The sequence below is a fragment of the Siniperca chuatsi genome, linkage group LG3 (assembly GCF_020085105.1).
Source record: "Siniperca chuatsi isolate FFG_IHB_CAS linkage group LG3, ASM2008510v1, whole genome shotgun sequence".
NCBI classification, from domain to species: Eukaryota; Metazoa; Chordata; class Actinopteri; order Centrarchiformes; family Sinipercidae; genus Siniperca; species Siniperca chuatsi.
Window position 1 is genome coordinate 22,134,245 of NC_058044.1, and position 16,145 is coordinate 22,150,389.

The 16,145-nt window shown below is 39.5% G+C and overlaps 1 protein-coding gene, 1 long non-coding RNA gene and 3 other non-coding genes across 18 annotated transcripts in view; 4 read left to right on the forward strand and 1 right to left on the reverse strand.

Annotated features, from left to right (window-relative positions):
* LOC122873573 (calcium uptake protein 3, mitochondrial-like) overlaps positions 1-9,784 on the forward strand; it is a 34,656-nt gene extending 24,872 nt beyond the window's left edge. For 7 of the 14 annotated variants that reach the window (XM_044190477.1, XM_044190474.1, XM_044190471.1 and 4 more), the window contains 6 exons: positions 1,790-1,884; positions 2,011-2,182; positions 3,201-3,209; positions 3,928-4,036; positions 4,175-4,332; positions 6,792-9,784. In XM_044190477.1, the coding sequence (XP_044046412.1) occupies positions 1,790-1,884; positions 2,011-2,182; positions 3,201-3,209; positions 3,928-4,036; positions 4,175-4,332; positions 6,792-6,890 (642 nt within the window). In that variant the 3' untranslated portion in view covers positions 6,891-9,784. Of the gene's footprint in view, positions 1-1,789; positions 1,885-2,010; positions 2,183-3,200; positions 3,210-3,927; positions 4,037-4,174; positions 4,333-5,978; positions 6,048-6,788 lie in introns of those variants that run through there. The other 7 variants (XM_044190469.1, XM_044190472.1, XM_044190475.1 and 4 more) reach the window with 5 other exon arrangements.
* LOC122874142 lies at positions 9,568-9,783 on the forward strand. Its single transcript, XR_006377568.1, has one exon. It is a non-coding gene; the product is annotated as a small nucleolar RNA U3 (small nucleolar RNA).
* A 1,078-nt stretch (positions 9,785-10,862) lies between the features above and the next one.
* LOC122873574 lies at positions 10,863-13,097 on the reverse strand. The gene is made up of 3 exons (XR_006377472.1): positions 12,949-13,097; positions 12,579-12,717; positions 10,863-11,388 (listed from the first exon to the last, which is right to left on the reverse strand). It is a non-coding gene; the product is annotated as an uncharacterized LOC122873574 (long non-coding RNA).
* Positions 13,098-13,475: 378 nt separating this feature from the next.
* LOC122874151 lies at positions 13,476-13,689 on the forward strand. Its single transcript, XR_006377577.1, has one exon. It is a non-coding gene; the product is annotated as a small nucleolar RNA U3 (small nucleolar RNA).
* Positions 13,690-15,111: 1,422 nt separating this feature from the next.
* Positions 15,112-15,326, forward strand: LOC122874150. Its single transcript, XR_006377576.1, has one exon. It is a non-coding gene; the product is annotated as a small nucleolar RNA U3 (small nucleolar RNA).
* The last annotated feature ends 819 nt before the right edge of the window (positions 15,327-16,145 follow it).

Below are 16,145 nucleotides of genomic sequence, written 5' to 3' on the forward strand. Positions count from 1 at the left end.
CTGAACATGAATATCAATGTTAGCATGAAGTGCTCACAGCACATAGAAATATATAACCTTTGATGAGGGGTCCTGAATTGACTCAGTATAATTTTAAGGGTTACACATTTTATGTCACAACAAACAACACAACTACATCTGTCAAAGATGTGAATCTGTGTAGTTTGACATCTTTTTTTTTTTTTTTATCAACCTGTGTCATCTTGTTTGACATTCTCTTCTTGTCCCACATTGGATTTTAGGATTTTACTCTTGAGGTAGAACTACAAATGGCATCGTGGTGATTATGATGATGGTGATGATGGAAATGGCCTAAATGCTCTTCCTCCTTAGAAGGACATGAGATTCCACCCAATCTGATGTCTGCATATACCTCAGCATGGCCATGGATTGGACAGGGGGGTTGGCTGGGCAGGGCATGGCAGGGAGAGAGAACATCCTCTATTTCCGTCCTGATGCTGGCTGAGTCTTTTCTTGAACTGCTCAAAAGCACAGTCACCTTTTTCTGAGATGTTAGCAAGCATAAGTATAGGCAAACAGTGAAATACACAGTTTTCAGTTTTCTTAAAGGCTCATAAAACGTTCCCATGCCACCTTGTTTTTGTAAGGGATTAAGAAAATGTTAACTAACAGATTATAGCATGAGCAAACAGAACAAACATCCCAAAGCCTGTTGAATGGGTTTCAAATGACCAGGATTATTCAGAAAACACACACTTGCGGAGGCAAGACAGAGGGGCTAAGATTGAAGAATATATAAACAGATGTAAAAAGGAGAAAAAAGATTCTAAGATTCTCGTCCGTTAACGGAAAAAGGTGGAATTGGCTCACATTCTCTGCATTTGTGCTTATGTGTGATTTGAGATTCTGTTCGGGTGTGTCAATGTGGCATTAGCAGAGAGCGCATGGGATGTGGTGGCTTTAACATGTCTGTGTATGTTTGGTTTGCTTAGTGTTATGTATTGTCTGTCTCACCCTTAGTTCTTCTTCCTAATGTCTTCTTTCCCTCTTTCTCTCACCTCTTCTGTTTCTCTCTGTCGACTATACTCTCCCTGTTCAATACTTTGCCCTCCTTCTTCCTACATTCTTGCTGACCCCCATCCCCAACCTCCCACCCTCGGCTCAATGAATATCTGCACGACTCTGTTTTTCATTGTGTCTCTGTATCTTTGTGTGTGCTACTACCTGAGGCCTTCTTGTGTCTTCACCAGACCAGTATTGGTCTGTGTTTCATGCTGCTACAGCAACACTCCTCACCAGTCTAGGCAGCATGGAAAAAAATAGCGCCCTACCTCTTGTTTTATTTCCTTACTTTTGCTTTCAAAAACCAATGATGAGGATGAGCTTAAAAGGAACCTTTCTGTAGATTTTACCTCATTACCCCATTTTACCTGTCCATACTTTATCTTACTGAAAGATTTGACAGTGAAATGTTTCCCGCCATGTTTCATTTTGCCATCATGGTGGCAGTGTACTGAACCCACCTGTTATTTATATTGCTATTATCCCATTTCAGAGGTTTAACTGAAACGTTATTGCTGCCTAGACTGGTATGGCTGATGTCATGATGGCCGCTGACTGTTTGTCTGAGCTGATTCGTTTGATTGACAGTTTGTTGTTGCTCATCCGGCGCACGTTCTGCACACGTGCAGCGGAAACCTGCTTCCTGCTAGCCATGTCGGATTGATGATGGACTCGTCCCGCCCACTGTATTTTCTCCAACCACAATGCTTGATGTTTATGGATTAGTCACTCATTGATCCCCTGTCTTATCCTTGATGATTCATAGCGAGCAGATGAGAGTATCACCATCGACACCACCCTATTGGTCCATTTCTTTGGGAAGAAAGGGAAGGCAGAGCTTACATTTGACGACTTCTACAGGTACTAAAAAAATATACAATGGACAGCATAAAATGTGTGCTAATGTTATAAACAATGTTAACCTGATCACAAAATAGAAACATGCTTCTTTTGATAAATCTCTTTCCATTCCTTGCTATTTTTCAGGTTTATGGATAACCTTCAAACAGAGGTTTTGGAAATAGAGTTTCTGACTTACTCTAAAGGGATGACCACCATCAGTGAAGAAGACTTTGCCAAAATCCTGCTGCGCTTCACCAACGTGGAGAATATCAGCGCTTACCTGGAGAATGTCCGCCAGTGTATACCTGACGAGAAGGTACATACATACTGTACATGCATGCTGTTCTTTACTGGGAGAGGAACACACAGACAAATCAACAGCTGTGAAAAATGTTCACGAAAATGCACAAACTCTCTATCTCTCTTATCCCAGTTAATTTGAGTTCACGTTGACTGTTTGTGCGTGGCTATATCTGACAATATAATGCCATTTTTTTAATCTGTTTTTGCTTATTTGGATAATGTTGGGTACTGTTGCTCTTAGTCCGCTATACTAGACATCTATCCTTGTCCAACAACAAGAAACATTACGTGAGCTTAGTAACAGACGTTGCAGTCCTTTTTAGAACTGTTTATGATTAATTGTGTTTCCCTGCTCATCTTACTTGGCACCTGTATTGCCTTTTGGGATTTAATGGCTCCCATAAGGATGGCAACGTGATAATAAGTTTACAGTAAAGCGGGTCCTCTTTGTAGCATGGACAGCTTCAGTAAATAGAAGTAAAAATATGGGGGAAAATACAAAAGAGCTGCAGAATAGCCAAATGGTGGTAGTAAACTGTGAAATTAAAGAATACTGCACATATTTACAATACAGTTTTAAACAGGATTTTGAATCGTCTGTTTTTCTTTAGTTAACACCAGATATCTTTTCTGATCCTTTATCGATCTGTTTAATTTCTTCTTCCTGCTTTATGGGTGCTCCTACCTCCCGGCCATTCAACCAGCCAATTTCCCACCACTGTCTCTTCCTGAGGCTGTTGTGGCTCTCCACACTTCAGCGCTCCACTGCTCCACTTGACCACACACATACACTCACACACACACACATACACCAACACATACACACCCACACTTGACTGCACTTCCAGCTACATGTGAATGTGAATGTCTATTTGTCTGTCTATCTATCTGTTTAGCTAGATAGATAGATAGATAGATAGATAGATAGATAGATAGATAGATAGATAGATAGATAGATAGATGGCATGTAGTTCTTATGCAACCCAACTCTATTTCTGTCCCTCCCTTCTTTCCTTTTCATGCTGTGGAAGAAGCAGGAGGTTGGTCTCTGCCTCGTACAACACACAGCCTGCAGTTACAATCTGTCAGTCTATCCTGCTATTTAGTTAGGTCGCCATCTTCTTTGTTTCTCCATACAAGGGAAGTGTAGGTTTAGATACACGACTACCTTGTTCTTTTTGTATTTATCTGTGTATTTTAATCTGCATCTTTTCATGTCAACCTACAAATACTGCATTTCCTTATTTGTTTCAATTTATGGATTTTTTTGTATGTATAATGTTTGTTATTAATCTAGCCGTCAGAGGTTTGATCTTGATTCCCAGCAAAGAGCATGTGGTGGTTACAGCTACTTGTTGAATGGCTTCAGCATTATTACTGTATGCAGCTACTTTAGGGTTATGAAACACTGCAAGGCTGCTGTTGAAATATTCCATATCATTAACACACAATCCTGTCATTAATGACCTTTTATGTCATTAATGGGACTATTTCATGGAATCCCTTGGTTATTGAATGATAGTATGAGTTTTGGTCAGTTGCATTTTTTTATTTTGGTTAGTTAATATTTCAGACAACAGAGTGGTTGTGCCTCCTGGAATGTTGTATGCACGTCTGTCAAGGTCCCTCTGGATGGCAGTCTGTGCTGAAACAAGCTTTCGCCAGAGAACGACATTTTCATCAATACTCCTCCCTTAAGTCATTTTCTGGGCTGGTTAGAGTTATATTGCTTCACATGTGTTTTTTCTGGTATTTCAGGGAATCACCTTTGATGAGTTCAGATCCTTCTTCCAGTTTCTCAACAACCTCGAGGACTTTGCCATCGCCATGCAGATGTACAATTTCGCTGCTCGCTCCATTGGACAAGGTAGGAGGAGAGCAGTGGCAGCTGGGGCCACGGGCACTGAGGGTCTCTGCTTACACTCACAGATTATGTGTTTTTCCCTCTATCCTGGTGTGCAACAAGCAGCCAAAATGATCAAAATTGTTCTCTCTCTTCTACCAGATGAGTTTGCGAGAGCAGTGTATGTGGCCACTGGGCTGAAGCTGACACGTCACCTTGTACACACTATCTTCAAGATCTTTGATGTAGATCACGATGACCAGCTCTCCTACAAGGAGTTCATTGGGATAATGAAGGACCGTCTGCACAGGGGAGCCAGGGTGAGGAAAATGATAGGAGAGTGACTGATGGTGGATCCGTAGTCCAAATAACAGAACTCCATTTGAAAAAGACTAAGAGGAGACTAAATCACAGCCAGTCACAGCAAGGAGGACGTGACGATGAATGGGATTTTATTGATCCCCATTCGAGGAATGTACCTCCCTCCATATAGAGGTTAGAGGTTAAAGTCTGCTACAGAAGAGATACATGGAGATTATTGGGATTTACAGCACTAACTTACAGGAAGCAGTGAAAATGCTGAGACATGCAGCATTACCTAGAAATCTTAACATTTTCCGTGTGAAAGTCATAAAAAAGAGCTTAAGTTGTTATTCTGATAAAGATGATCCAATGATATCACCTCTCATGTCGTAGTGAAATTCACAGTTAGAAGGAATCTTCTTTTGTGAAGCATTTCCAGGTCAAGCATGCAAACGATTGCAATGTTCTTGAGGGTGTATTTTATTCTGAGGACTTGGTAGAATTTGTTTGGAACAGAAGAGCTGAAAATTTAAACATAGGAGCTCCTCATCCACAAATGACTCTTAACCCTTCCTTCACCTGTGCTGAACTGTGTAGTAATGGACTAACACATTTTGAAAAAACATTATGTGGACAGTAGCAAATAATCTTAATAGGGCAGACCACCAGCTTTAACGTAGCAATCCCACAGTTGTTTTTGCAGAAGGGGCTTTGTTAGTTCAAACCCAGGTGATCCAGTTGAAGAAAAGTCTCTATAACAACTAGACCGCCCTGCAGTTTAAAAGGTTGTTTCCATTTATTGTAAATGGGTTTTAAAACAACAAAGGCTATTATTGCCTTTCCTCCACTGCCAAGCTCAAGTAATTACAGGAAATGAATAATGTGGCCAAAATGGAGTCAACGCAAGAAAAAAAGGACTTTGAAAATATTATAGGTAACATGTACACTGGCATCTGCAAAGACGACACTGACTAGAATAAATACATTTGAATTATGACCATGGCCATGTAGGGTGACAGCTTTTAGGAAGAAGCTGGTAACAACTTCAATGAATTACTTGAAGTGATGAAAAACTCCAGCTGAATTGGAAATCACTGAGTGACTTCATAGTGTTGTTTCCAAGGAGGGATACTGCCCTCTAGTGGTGTAAGGTGATGCAATACTACGGTCCAGAGCCTCATTTACAACACAAGTGAAACACATACATGAGATGCCAGGTTCTTACAAGCTTACAATTTCTTTGCCTGATATGCCACAAACATCTTTAACACTGCACAACAGTGAACCTGGAAGTGGTTGTATTTATGATCCTATAGGCTTCTTTGGATGCTGTCTTGGCCTCACAGTCTTTGCTTATTAACAGTGTCTCTCTCTCTCTCTCTCTCTCTCTCTCTCTCTCTCTCTCTCTCTCTCTCTCTCTCTCTCTCTCTCCTTGCTTTGCTTGCATCCTCAATCTCTTTTCTTTCTGCCACACTCATCTGTGCTGCCATCATCCTAACCTCTCCTGTATTACAACACCCATACATTACATTCTTCTTCTTTCCTACACACCCCCCTCTCTTTTGTCTTTCCTACATCTTCCCTGCCTCCTACCTCTCCCTGTGGTTTCCCTTCTTCCTCCTTGTCTTTTCTCTGCTATGATGTCTATTCACTGACCTCTCAGGGCTATAAATCTGTGGAGCGCGCCACCTCTTTTAAATCCTGTCTGAAGAGGGAGCTGGCAAGCAGATAAGTACCACCAACAAGTTGGATTACATTCATGATGTTCATTGTTTTCATCATTTTAATGTTATTTTTATACTTTATATCTAGAGTTTGGGTAATTTTTTGAAAACATAGGGGCAGTATGACTTCAAACTTCTCTAACATCTCTCACTCACCTGTCCTAACTTAAACATACAGTGTCTTGACTCAGTACCTGGTCCTACTGCAGTGCATTAACAGCATGGGTAAATCTGAGTTAGGTCAGGTGGTAACCACTTCATTACAGTAAAATGACAGTTACCTGATAAATTACTGTTTCACTTTGCTAGCTAAGTCTGTCTTTCATAATATACACCTCCTAAAGAAATACATGCCATGTCTAGATTCCTTCATCACATTTTACAGTCATGCTAACCATTACTTGTACTTCCTGTAAACCGGCAAATTTTCAAGGTCACTACATAGTGCGCCAGTAGGAGCACAGAGTTGCAACAGTGGGTTCTTGAATGTCTTTTGGAGACATTTTGGAGAATCCAGAATGTGTGGACAGCTCAAAATTATGTGCAAAGTAGTGAACTTTGAAAACTTTCCTCACTTCAACACTTTCATCCAGAAACAACAAACGGGGAAAAAAACCTGAATTGCTATTTCCTCGAGACTGGAATATTTTGTTATCACTATCACTTCATTTTAGTATAGCGCACAGTTTAAAGAACTGACTTCTGGCTCCCAGCATGACCATGCTCCCCCCCTTTTGCTCTGTCTTTACTAGGTGAAGGCCCGACACCACACCTCCTTCTCCAGCTGTGTTCGCTCTGGTGCCAGAAGACAAGTGCACCAGCTCTGGAGGAGGTACAAGGAGAAGCTGTAGAGGAGGAGAGAGAAAGAAGGCAGAAAAAGGAAGAAGTCTGATGATGGAATAAATCGAGCTGAGCTCTAACCTTTATAGTCAGTGGCCTGAGTTAACAACATTGTATTATTTAAGGGCAGATCTCTAATGGACCGCCAAAGCAGATAATAACTACAAGCATGACTACACACAGCTGACTGACGCTCTGTAAGCTGATAATGAGAAACATCATTCCTTTTTTGGTTCCTGTCATCTTGATCTGATGCCAGTCATCCCAAGTATGATTTACAGTGTATTAAAACAAAACATAATTAGATTACAATATTACTTTACTCTCCAAGCATGGCTCCTCCACAACAGTCAGTAGAACTGCAACTGATCATTATTTCTATTTTGGATAAATCTGATTAAATTAAGCTTTAAAAACATTTTTTAATTAGCTTACGTGTTCTGACCAGCCATAACAATATAATATAGATATAAATAAGCAAGTTTTAGCATTTTTGAAGTTCTACCAAACAAATGCTATTTTCACTTAACGGACTACGTTACCACTTACTAATTAAATATATGCTTTTTTAAAGTAAGAATAACTGGTTGAACTGCTGCACTACAAACTGTAACAACTGAAAGAGCACAACAATAAATAAAAATAACAATCTATTTGATAATGATAACATTATCCATATAAAATTAATAACAGTATATAATATAAAAGAGTATATAAACATACAGCAGAACACTAAAATTGTAGAATTAAATTAAGGTATTGTGAGTATGTATTGTCCTCACCTCATTTTAATCATCTCAGTCTTTCTTCGCTTAAATTTTGTTTGCTCTCATCTAGCCAGTATAGTGGTGGCTTTTTATTGCACTAAGAGAGTATATAAACACTATTGCCACAGAATGCTATATTATCCTAATATTACTAAAGCATGTGGGATGTCTTTGACCTGGATGTGACAGCATGAAAGACAAGGGAAGATAGTTTTTTTTACATTTCTTTTGTAATTTCAATATATGACATGACTGGATCCTTAATGTCTTGACCTGTTTTGTGTTTCAGAGTCTTAGTTGCATGTATGACGTACATAGATATCCACATAGGTGCCTTTTATCCATTCTCTTTCTCATCTGAAAAATGTCACATTGAAAACAAGACTTTTTCAGCAAATAATTCAGCACTGTGTAGCTGTGTAACAGCAACAGAACTGCACAACATGTGCATTGATCACATTATATGTGCTATCTGTGATCCATCACCCAATCTTTAATGTTTTATATATTATTAATTGTTAAAAATCTTTTTTGAATGTCTTTGTGTGAAATATGGAATATATTTTGAATATATTGAAATGAAGGAAGAAGTCTAGATGTGTAAGGAATGGTTGGGTTTTGCCAAGTTATTTCTCATAATGTAAATTATTGTCATTGTGCTCCCAATAATTAATGTATTTGTCACATCAGTGGACCTGGTGAATGAATTTTCATGCATGAATAAACTATTTTAGGAAGAGGTGCATATTTACTGAGCATGCTCAACGAAACCCTTTACGCAACAACTTTTTAATTAACGAAAGAGGACATGTTACACCTGAATTCTGCCGTTAAAACTTCTGCGAGATAAATAAAGTGCTGTAGTCCCACTGGCTGCTACACTGGTAAGTCAGTTGTCTCAATGTTTGTACTGAGGCAAAAAGTTCGTTGACACCACAGGAGGTTGTGGGGCATAACCAGATTTTTCTCATGTCCCGTACATTTTTATTTATTATACTATGTATGTATTTGTTTAAATTTATCTGTAAATTAGCGTTAGTTCATCGAACCACAGAAGCGGAAAAATTAACATAATCTCACCTGGCCTCGTTAGACACCTGTGGTAACTTTTGATGAAATAACATTAATCAGCTTTTCTAGAAAGTTCAGTAGTTAATGTTAGTGTTGTTATCAGTCGCGATGAGTTATAAAAGCATTACATATAATATAATATATAATACAACTTAATGACCATTTTGGTGATAGGCTATTTTCTACCATGAATACTTTTGGTCAAGTTTGAACTTGTGGCATAGCTGAAGACAGGACCGGTATGTTACGGCGAAATTAAATGCAGGGTTTGCACGATTTTCGACGTGAAGTGACTTTAGCTGATATCTTAGACCACTTGTTTTCCGTGTCTGTTGTCAACGTTTAACTTATAAATTAATGCCTCTGAAACCCCTTAAAACGAGGTGGAAATGGCGAGTTGGACACGGAACTATTTTGGTTGCCAGGTTTCTGTCAGGAACATTAAAAACGACGCACCGCTCAGCATGCATCGCATGTAAACGGTGTAAACCCAAAGTACTTTTAATACCTCAGTCATCGTCCCCGTTGTCTTATAGTTAATTCTCCAAACAGTCCGGTCTATTCTCAAGCTTTTGGCTGGTACAGTTCTTTAAAGAAAAATCAACAAATATATAAAATGCACGGACTTATGTGACTCATTTCGCAAAGCATTGTGGGTTTTATGAAATTGAACTCTTAACATTAAATCAACAGCATTAATGGCATTTTAGACTAAAGTGGTCTTATCGTGGTTTTGTTAAGGTGATACTTTATTAACTGGTCGTGTTAGTCATATGTGACAGCAGAGAGGAACCCTGAGTGAGGATGATGGTTCTGCGCATGACCCCCTGTTTTCACCCTCTTTCAAACTAAGACTATACTTTCAGGGATCATTTCTATAGTTTCTGACTTGAGAAATGTGTTTCTAAAGTGATTGGTCTCGCTAACCACGATGATGAGTCGTGATATTCCCTTCTGAGCGCGAAGCGGATGGAGAATAATGATTCAGTTCATATGTTCTTCATCATTGATGACCGTTCTTTACTTCCTCGTGGAGTATTGAGGAGGGGAATATGATCAGAGTGGTAGTCATTACTGTGAAAAGTTAACAAAACGACTGTAATTTGTACTGAAGGTGGTGGTTTAGTGCTGAATTAGAACATTACAGGGAAATTAAGATTGAAAGAGAAAGACAAAAAACTTTTATCAAATTCGTCATATTTTTGCCTTGCAAATATGAGAAATTATGATTGCAATGTTTTCAAAAATACAAAAATGGAATAACTTAAGAGTCTCAACATCAAACTCCACAGTAGTTTTCTCAACAACTTTTAACTTAATGATAATTTAATAACAGATCAGTTAGAGGAGCTTCAGAAATTTTGTTTCTGAACACATTATAAATGTTAGAAATGAAAATTTAAACTGTTAACTATGTAGTGCTGAACTGTGGCGTTGGACGTTGAACAGATGTTCAGGATTTTTGTGGGCGGGGCTGAAATCATGGCTCGATGACGCACTGGAGCCACCGAGCATGGCCCCTCCCCTAACACTATATAATAACTAGAGCGCATTAGCGTCAGTGGTTCGCGCTCAATCGCGAGTTACTGTCATTGCGGTTTGTTACCACAGCCACCTTGATGGAGAGCTGAGGATCACCACCAACACCCGCCTCTATAGTGAACATTTTACACCTGATAGTTTTACAAACTTTCATCGGAGACAACTGGGATTCACCGATAACCCGCTGTTACTGGTGAATGGGCCCGGACCGACTATCTCCCGCACCGGCCTTCATCCCCTTGGCACCACCTGAGAGACAAGGTGTAGTACATTTGCCAGTGCGACACAATTCCACGCAGTAAACAACATTTCTATTGAAGTTACTTTGGTAACAGTTTGTCAACAGTTGAGACCATATGAATGACTCAAACTATATGTTATGTGCTCTCCCCTGTGTTTTGGAGTATGTGACCTCCTCTTTAAGAGGTCATCCATGACCCTTCACCTTTTGTGGCTCAGGTGAATGGAGTGGCTGTTCCTGGATTCCTGTGCTCACAGTATGAGCGACCTGAGAAATCAGATGCAATTGCTGGCCATGTGTCCAGGTTCAGCTGTGTCTAACCCCACAACCCCTTCCCTAATCAGCTGTTTTCTGCAGGCATGTAAGTCATCATCTCCACCGTACTATTCTGGCCTTTACTCGAAATTTTATTTGGGTATAATATATACATTACATTAGGCCTGTTGCGATAATATTGTATGAACATGATAGTAAAGATTTGACAAGTGTTTTCCCCATGTGCAGTTGTCATCTTCCTCCAGCCTACCTCCTGCCTCAGTCTGCCCCTGCACTAGAGCGCCACCAGCCTCCATTTAAAAAAAAAAGTGAGTTGTGACACACATACAAACATGTCATTACTCAAAAACTGGTTGACAGCTGTCCAAGACTTCTATGAAATGTATTGAAAGTGTATTGAATAAATAATGTGTACATAACACATTACAAAACCATTACAATACAAAAGACCTTAAATGGGAGGTTTAAAGCCTGTGTACTCCCCATCTTCATCCGGGTACTCCTGATGAATACGGAGCACAACACAAGAAGGTATGACAACCCTGTTGTGCTTACCCAGGTATCCCCGGCACCAGGAAACAAAAACATCCGTAGGGTAGGCAGCGAGCACGACTGTAATGACAAAATAACAACAAAATGTCATATCATGTGGCAATTTTATATTTATCTAGGTTTGTTTTGGGTAGGTGGTCTTTTTTCTTATGATTGCAATAAAAACTGACACTGTGGAGTTGTTGACAGATTAATTCTCGCCAGCAGGTGGTACTATGAATGTAATATTAATGTGCCACAGCCAAGTTCCTGAAAAATATGCTTTGTTATTTTCTTCCAGTTCTACTCTGTCAACATTTTGAAGGAATCCTCTCAGTAAAGATGACAATACACCTCTCGAGGAGATTATCTGTCTGCTTAGCTGTGCTCAGGTCGAACAGTGAGGGCAGAACAACCCCTCTGAAAGGAGTTGAGTTTATGTGTTTGATTGATGCATTAAACAAAAACAGCCTTAGTCTTATTTTTTCCTCTCTGTTTTGGTCAGATCTTTCAGAACGGGACCCCAGAAGAAGTCCGTTTGATTCAGTAACCTGCAGTCTGCCCCAAATCATTTTGGCTGTATGGATGGACCAGGACATAGACAGCGATTGTTGTTTTTATTTCCAGTGAATTTCCACGACCATGGAGCAAAATTTTCAGAATGATTATCCCATTAATGCATGTTACTGCTGGAACAGTGCTGCTGTCTCTATGGTGGAGAGGAGGTGGTGTGGCTCAGATCCTACTTAGTGGGCATCACATGAAGCTGCTTAACTGTTCTTCTGGATCCATCCTCTTCACTTATGTTTTATAATCTACATTTTGTCATCATAATTGTATATACTATGATTTTCTGTTGTGAATCTATTCTGTACACATGACATCTATTGCATGTCTGTCCGCCCTGGGAGACGGATCCCTCCTCTGCTGCTCTTCCTGAGGTTTGACTTTGTTAAAAGGGTTTTTTCCTTATTTGAATCGAAGATCTAAGAACAGAGGGTGTCGCATATTGTACAGATTCTAAAGCCCTTTGAGGCAAATTGTGATTTGCAATATTGGGCTATATATATATATAAAATTGACTTTACTTGACACAGATCCATGTATACATTAATCAGCATCACTAATATGATTGCATAAACAGTGCGACTTGAGGTTCTTGAGTCCTAAACCTTACCAGTTTGTGAAAGACAGGCATACCATTTGATCAACACAAATGTAATTTCTACACATTCAAAATAAAATAAAAATTATTTTATTGTCTAACTTACACAGCTCTGTCCTTCATCTCCAGTGGCCCATGATCTGCCTGGTAGGTGTTTTGGGCATTTTCCAGGGAGTAGGGGTTCACGCAGACAGGCTCAAGGCCTGGATGAAGAGTCCTGCACCTTGGCTCTTCAGGAAGGCTTACTGTAAAGGTTGTAGCATTTTATTCACAGAATTTTCATACTTAATATGCAACATAACTAAAACCATGATGGCTGTTAATTTGACAGACAAATAATAATAATTTAAAAAATCTGCTAAGGTGGCAAAATATGTTTTATTCTGTTATCTAACTTTATTTGGCTATTCATGCTAGCCATGCTAGTTACATATTGCTATCTTGCTAACTTGCATAAAAGGGAGGAAAGAAATTACCATTGTGTTGCAGACCCGAGAGGGACGAGGTTGATTCTCGGGTAGCTGGTCATTGTCCTCTGAATTGGATTCTGGCTCTGGAGGCTAAAACTTGTATGGCTGGGTAAATCCAATAAAGCTGCTAGAGGGAGCCTCCATGTTTGTTTGTATTTGACAGGTGAGAGAGGCGCCCTCAGTGGACACGCCCCTAGCGTTTCAGAGCCGAGAATATTGCTTATTTTCAAGATTTTGATAAATCTTAATAATAATATTTTTCTGCGATGTGACAAACTCAGAACACATATTTATTTATTATTGCTTTACACGGACTTTAAGACTTTTTATTCCAGCGTTTTCTTTCTCTCCTGTCCATGTGCTCTCTGTTTCACAGCTGTGCTGTCAGAGTCATGCGGTGATTGGCTGTGCTATGCTGCGTCATTTACATAAACACACGTGACTGGTTGAGACGCAGGTCGGTGGCAGAGAGGAACCCTGAGCGAGAATGATTGTCCTGTGAATCAGAGTCTGTTTTCACCTGCTGTCATGTCAAGACTATACTTTCAGGGATCATTTCTATAGTTTCTGACTTGAGAGATGTGTTTCTAAAGTGATTGGTCTCGCTAACCATGATGATGAGTCGTGATGTTTCCTTCTGAGCGCGAAGCGGATGGAGAATAGTGATAATTTCACATGTTGTTCATCATTGATGACCGTTCTTTACTTCTCGTGGAGTATTGAGGAGGGGAACATGATCAGAGTGGTAGTCATGTCTGTAAACAGCAAGTAGAAGTATAGACACAGTCGTAAAATGTTATTAATGGAATAATGCTAGTGATTCAGTGCTCGAACAAAACATCATTAATTCACGTGTGATTTGAATGAAAGGAAAAAAAGAACTTTTAGAAAAACTCTTTAATAATTAGTCATTTCTTACCGTAAAATTCCTATTACTCTCTGTGTCCAGCTTCCAGGCAGCTTATGATGCTCATTTCTAGCTATTCTCTGACGTTTATACACCAAACAATTGATTTTAAAACTAATCAACAGATTTTCATTTTGTGAGTGTGAGAAAGGGAACATGATCATAGTGTTCTCAAAGATACGATTGTGTATGTTTAGACACAAATTAAAAACATAACAGTGTAGTACCTGGAAGTACACATGGACAACAAACTGGACTGGACCAAGAACACTCCTGTTTACAGGAAGGGCCAGAGCCGCCTCTATTTTCTGAGGAGGCTGAGGTCTGCCTCATCTGCCGGGCAATGCTGAGGATGTTTTATGAGTCTGTGGTGGCCAGTGCTATCCTGTATGCTGTTGCATGCTGGGGCAGCAGGTTGAGGGTAGTGGACGCCAACAGACTCAACAAACTGATACGTAAGGCCAGTGACATTGTGGGGGTGGAGCTGGACTCTCTGTCGGAGGAGGATGCTGGCCAAACTACATGCCATCATTTCCAGAGGACACTAAAAAGTGCTGAATACGCCTCGGACATGCTCCGTCTGTCGTCACTGATGAACCTGGTTATTATCTCTGATTAACAGTAATTTAGCAACTTTCTTTTTCCAAATTCCTTCAAATGTACCTTAATTTTCAGTTTCAAAAATGCTTTACAAATTTTTTCTTTGAATCTGCCTGCGCTTTATTGTAGAAGCTAGGTAAGCTGAAACAGAGGAGAAATTAGTGTCTGAACATTAGACTCCACAGTACATTTAATCATCTCACTCAACAACTTTTCTAATGATAATTTAATAACAGATCACTTAAAACAAATGAGAAAAGGGTTAAATGTTAGTGTCATGAATGTATGTAAGCCGAGACTTAAATGCCTGCCTGTCTTACTTCTTCCAGTCAGTGAGAGAAATTAGCCTTTTGTCTTGCCAGTATTTTGAACTTTGACTAAATGTAGTCATTGTAACTTTTTATAACTTTTCTTTTCTTACTTTGTTACTTAAGACTTTTTATGCAAGCGTTTTCTTTATCACATCCTGCCTTTCTCTCCTGTCCATGTGCTCTCTGTTTCACAGCTGTGCTGTCAGAGTCATGCGGTGATTGGCTGTGCTATGCTGCGTCATTTACATAAACACACGTGACTGGTTGAGACGCAGGTCGGTGGCAGAGAGGAACCCTGAGCGAGAATGATTGTCCTGTGAATCAGAGTCTGTTTTCACCTGCTGTCATGTCAAGACTATACTTTCAGGGATCATTTCTATAGTTTCTGACTTGAGAAATGTGTTTCTAAAGTGATTGGTCTCGCTAACCATGATGATGAGTCGTGATGTTTCCTTCTGAGCGCGAAGCGGATGAACAATAGTGATAATTTCACATGTTGTTCATCATTGATGACCGTTCTTTACTTCTTTTTGCAGTATTGAGGAGGGGAACGTGATCAGAGTGGTAATGAAATAGATGTGAAAAGTCAAAACTACATATCAAAGTAGTATACTGCTGTTATACCATTGCAACAGTAACTTAAAGGTTCATATGTGACACAAGGAGGTTAAAGTAGGTTTCATGGTTGATGATATAAAGAGGTTCAAGAAATGGTTGAGGATAGGTGAGTAAATGACTAGATGATTAACTGATTAGGGGATTGACAGGAACATAATCAAGAATTTTGATAATCAGTTCAGATCACCAAGTAGATCAGTGGGAATAATGATTCATTTCATATGTTCTTAGTCATTGATGATTATTCTTTACTTTCTCAGGATGTATTGAGGAGGGGAATATGATCAGAGTAGTAACAGGTCCTAGTATGATAAATTAGTATTATTAGTGATATAGTGTATAAGTGAGAGCATTCTATTAACAGTTTCACACAATTTCACTGATCTGCAGGTGGTGGTAATGCGCCACGAAATGCAGAGAAGAAGAAGACTGCTGTTGAGAGAACATGGATGTAAAGATTCTAGATTTAAAATACTTTAAAAAATCGGAAGGAAATGCATTCAACACATTTGTCAGAGCTCAAGTATACACTCAATGTGTTTTTCACTTGACTGATCAGACCTCCTCCCAGGACTGTGTAGGCATGTACAGGCCGTGCTAAGTGCAGCAGGTACAGCCTTCCTTCAGTGTCTGCCTCAAGTGCTCAGTTATGAGGTTCCATTTGTGCCAGAATGATGTTACATGCGCACTATGTCAACTGCTCACCTGACAAAACATTTGTCTGCGTCAATTTAACTTTAAAGCGATAATGTGATCGATGAAGTGAA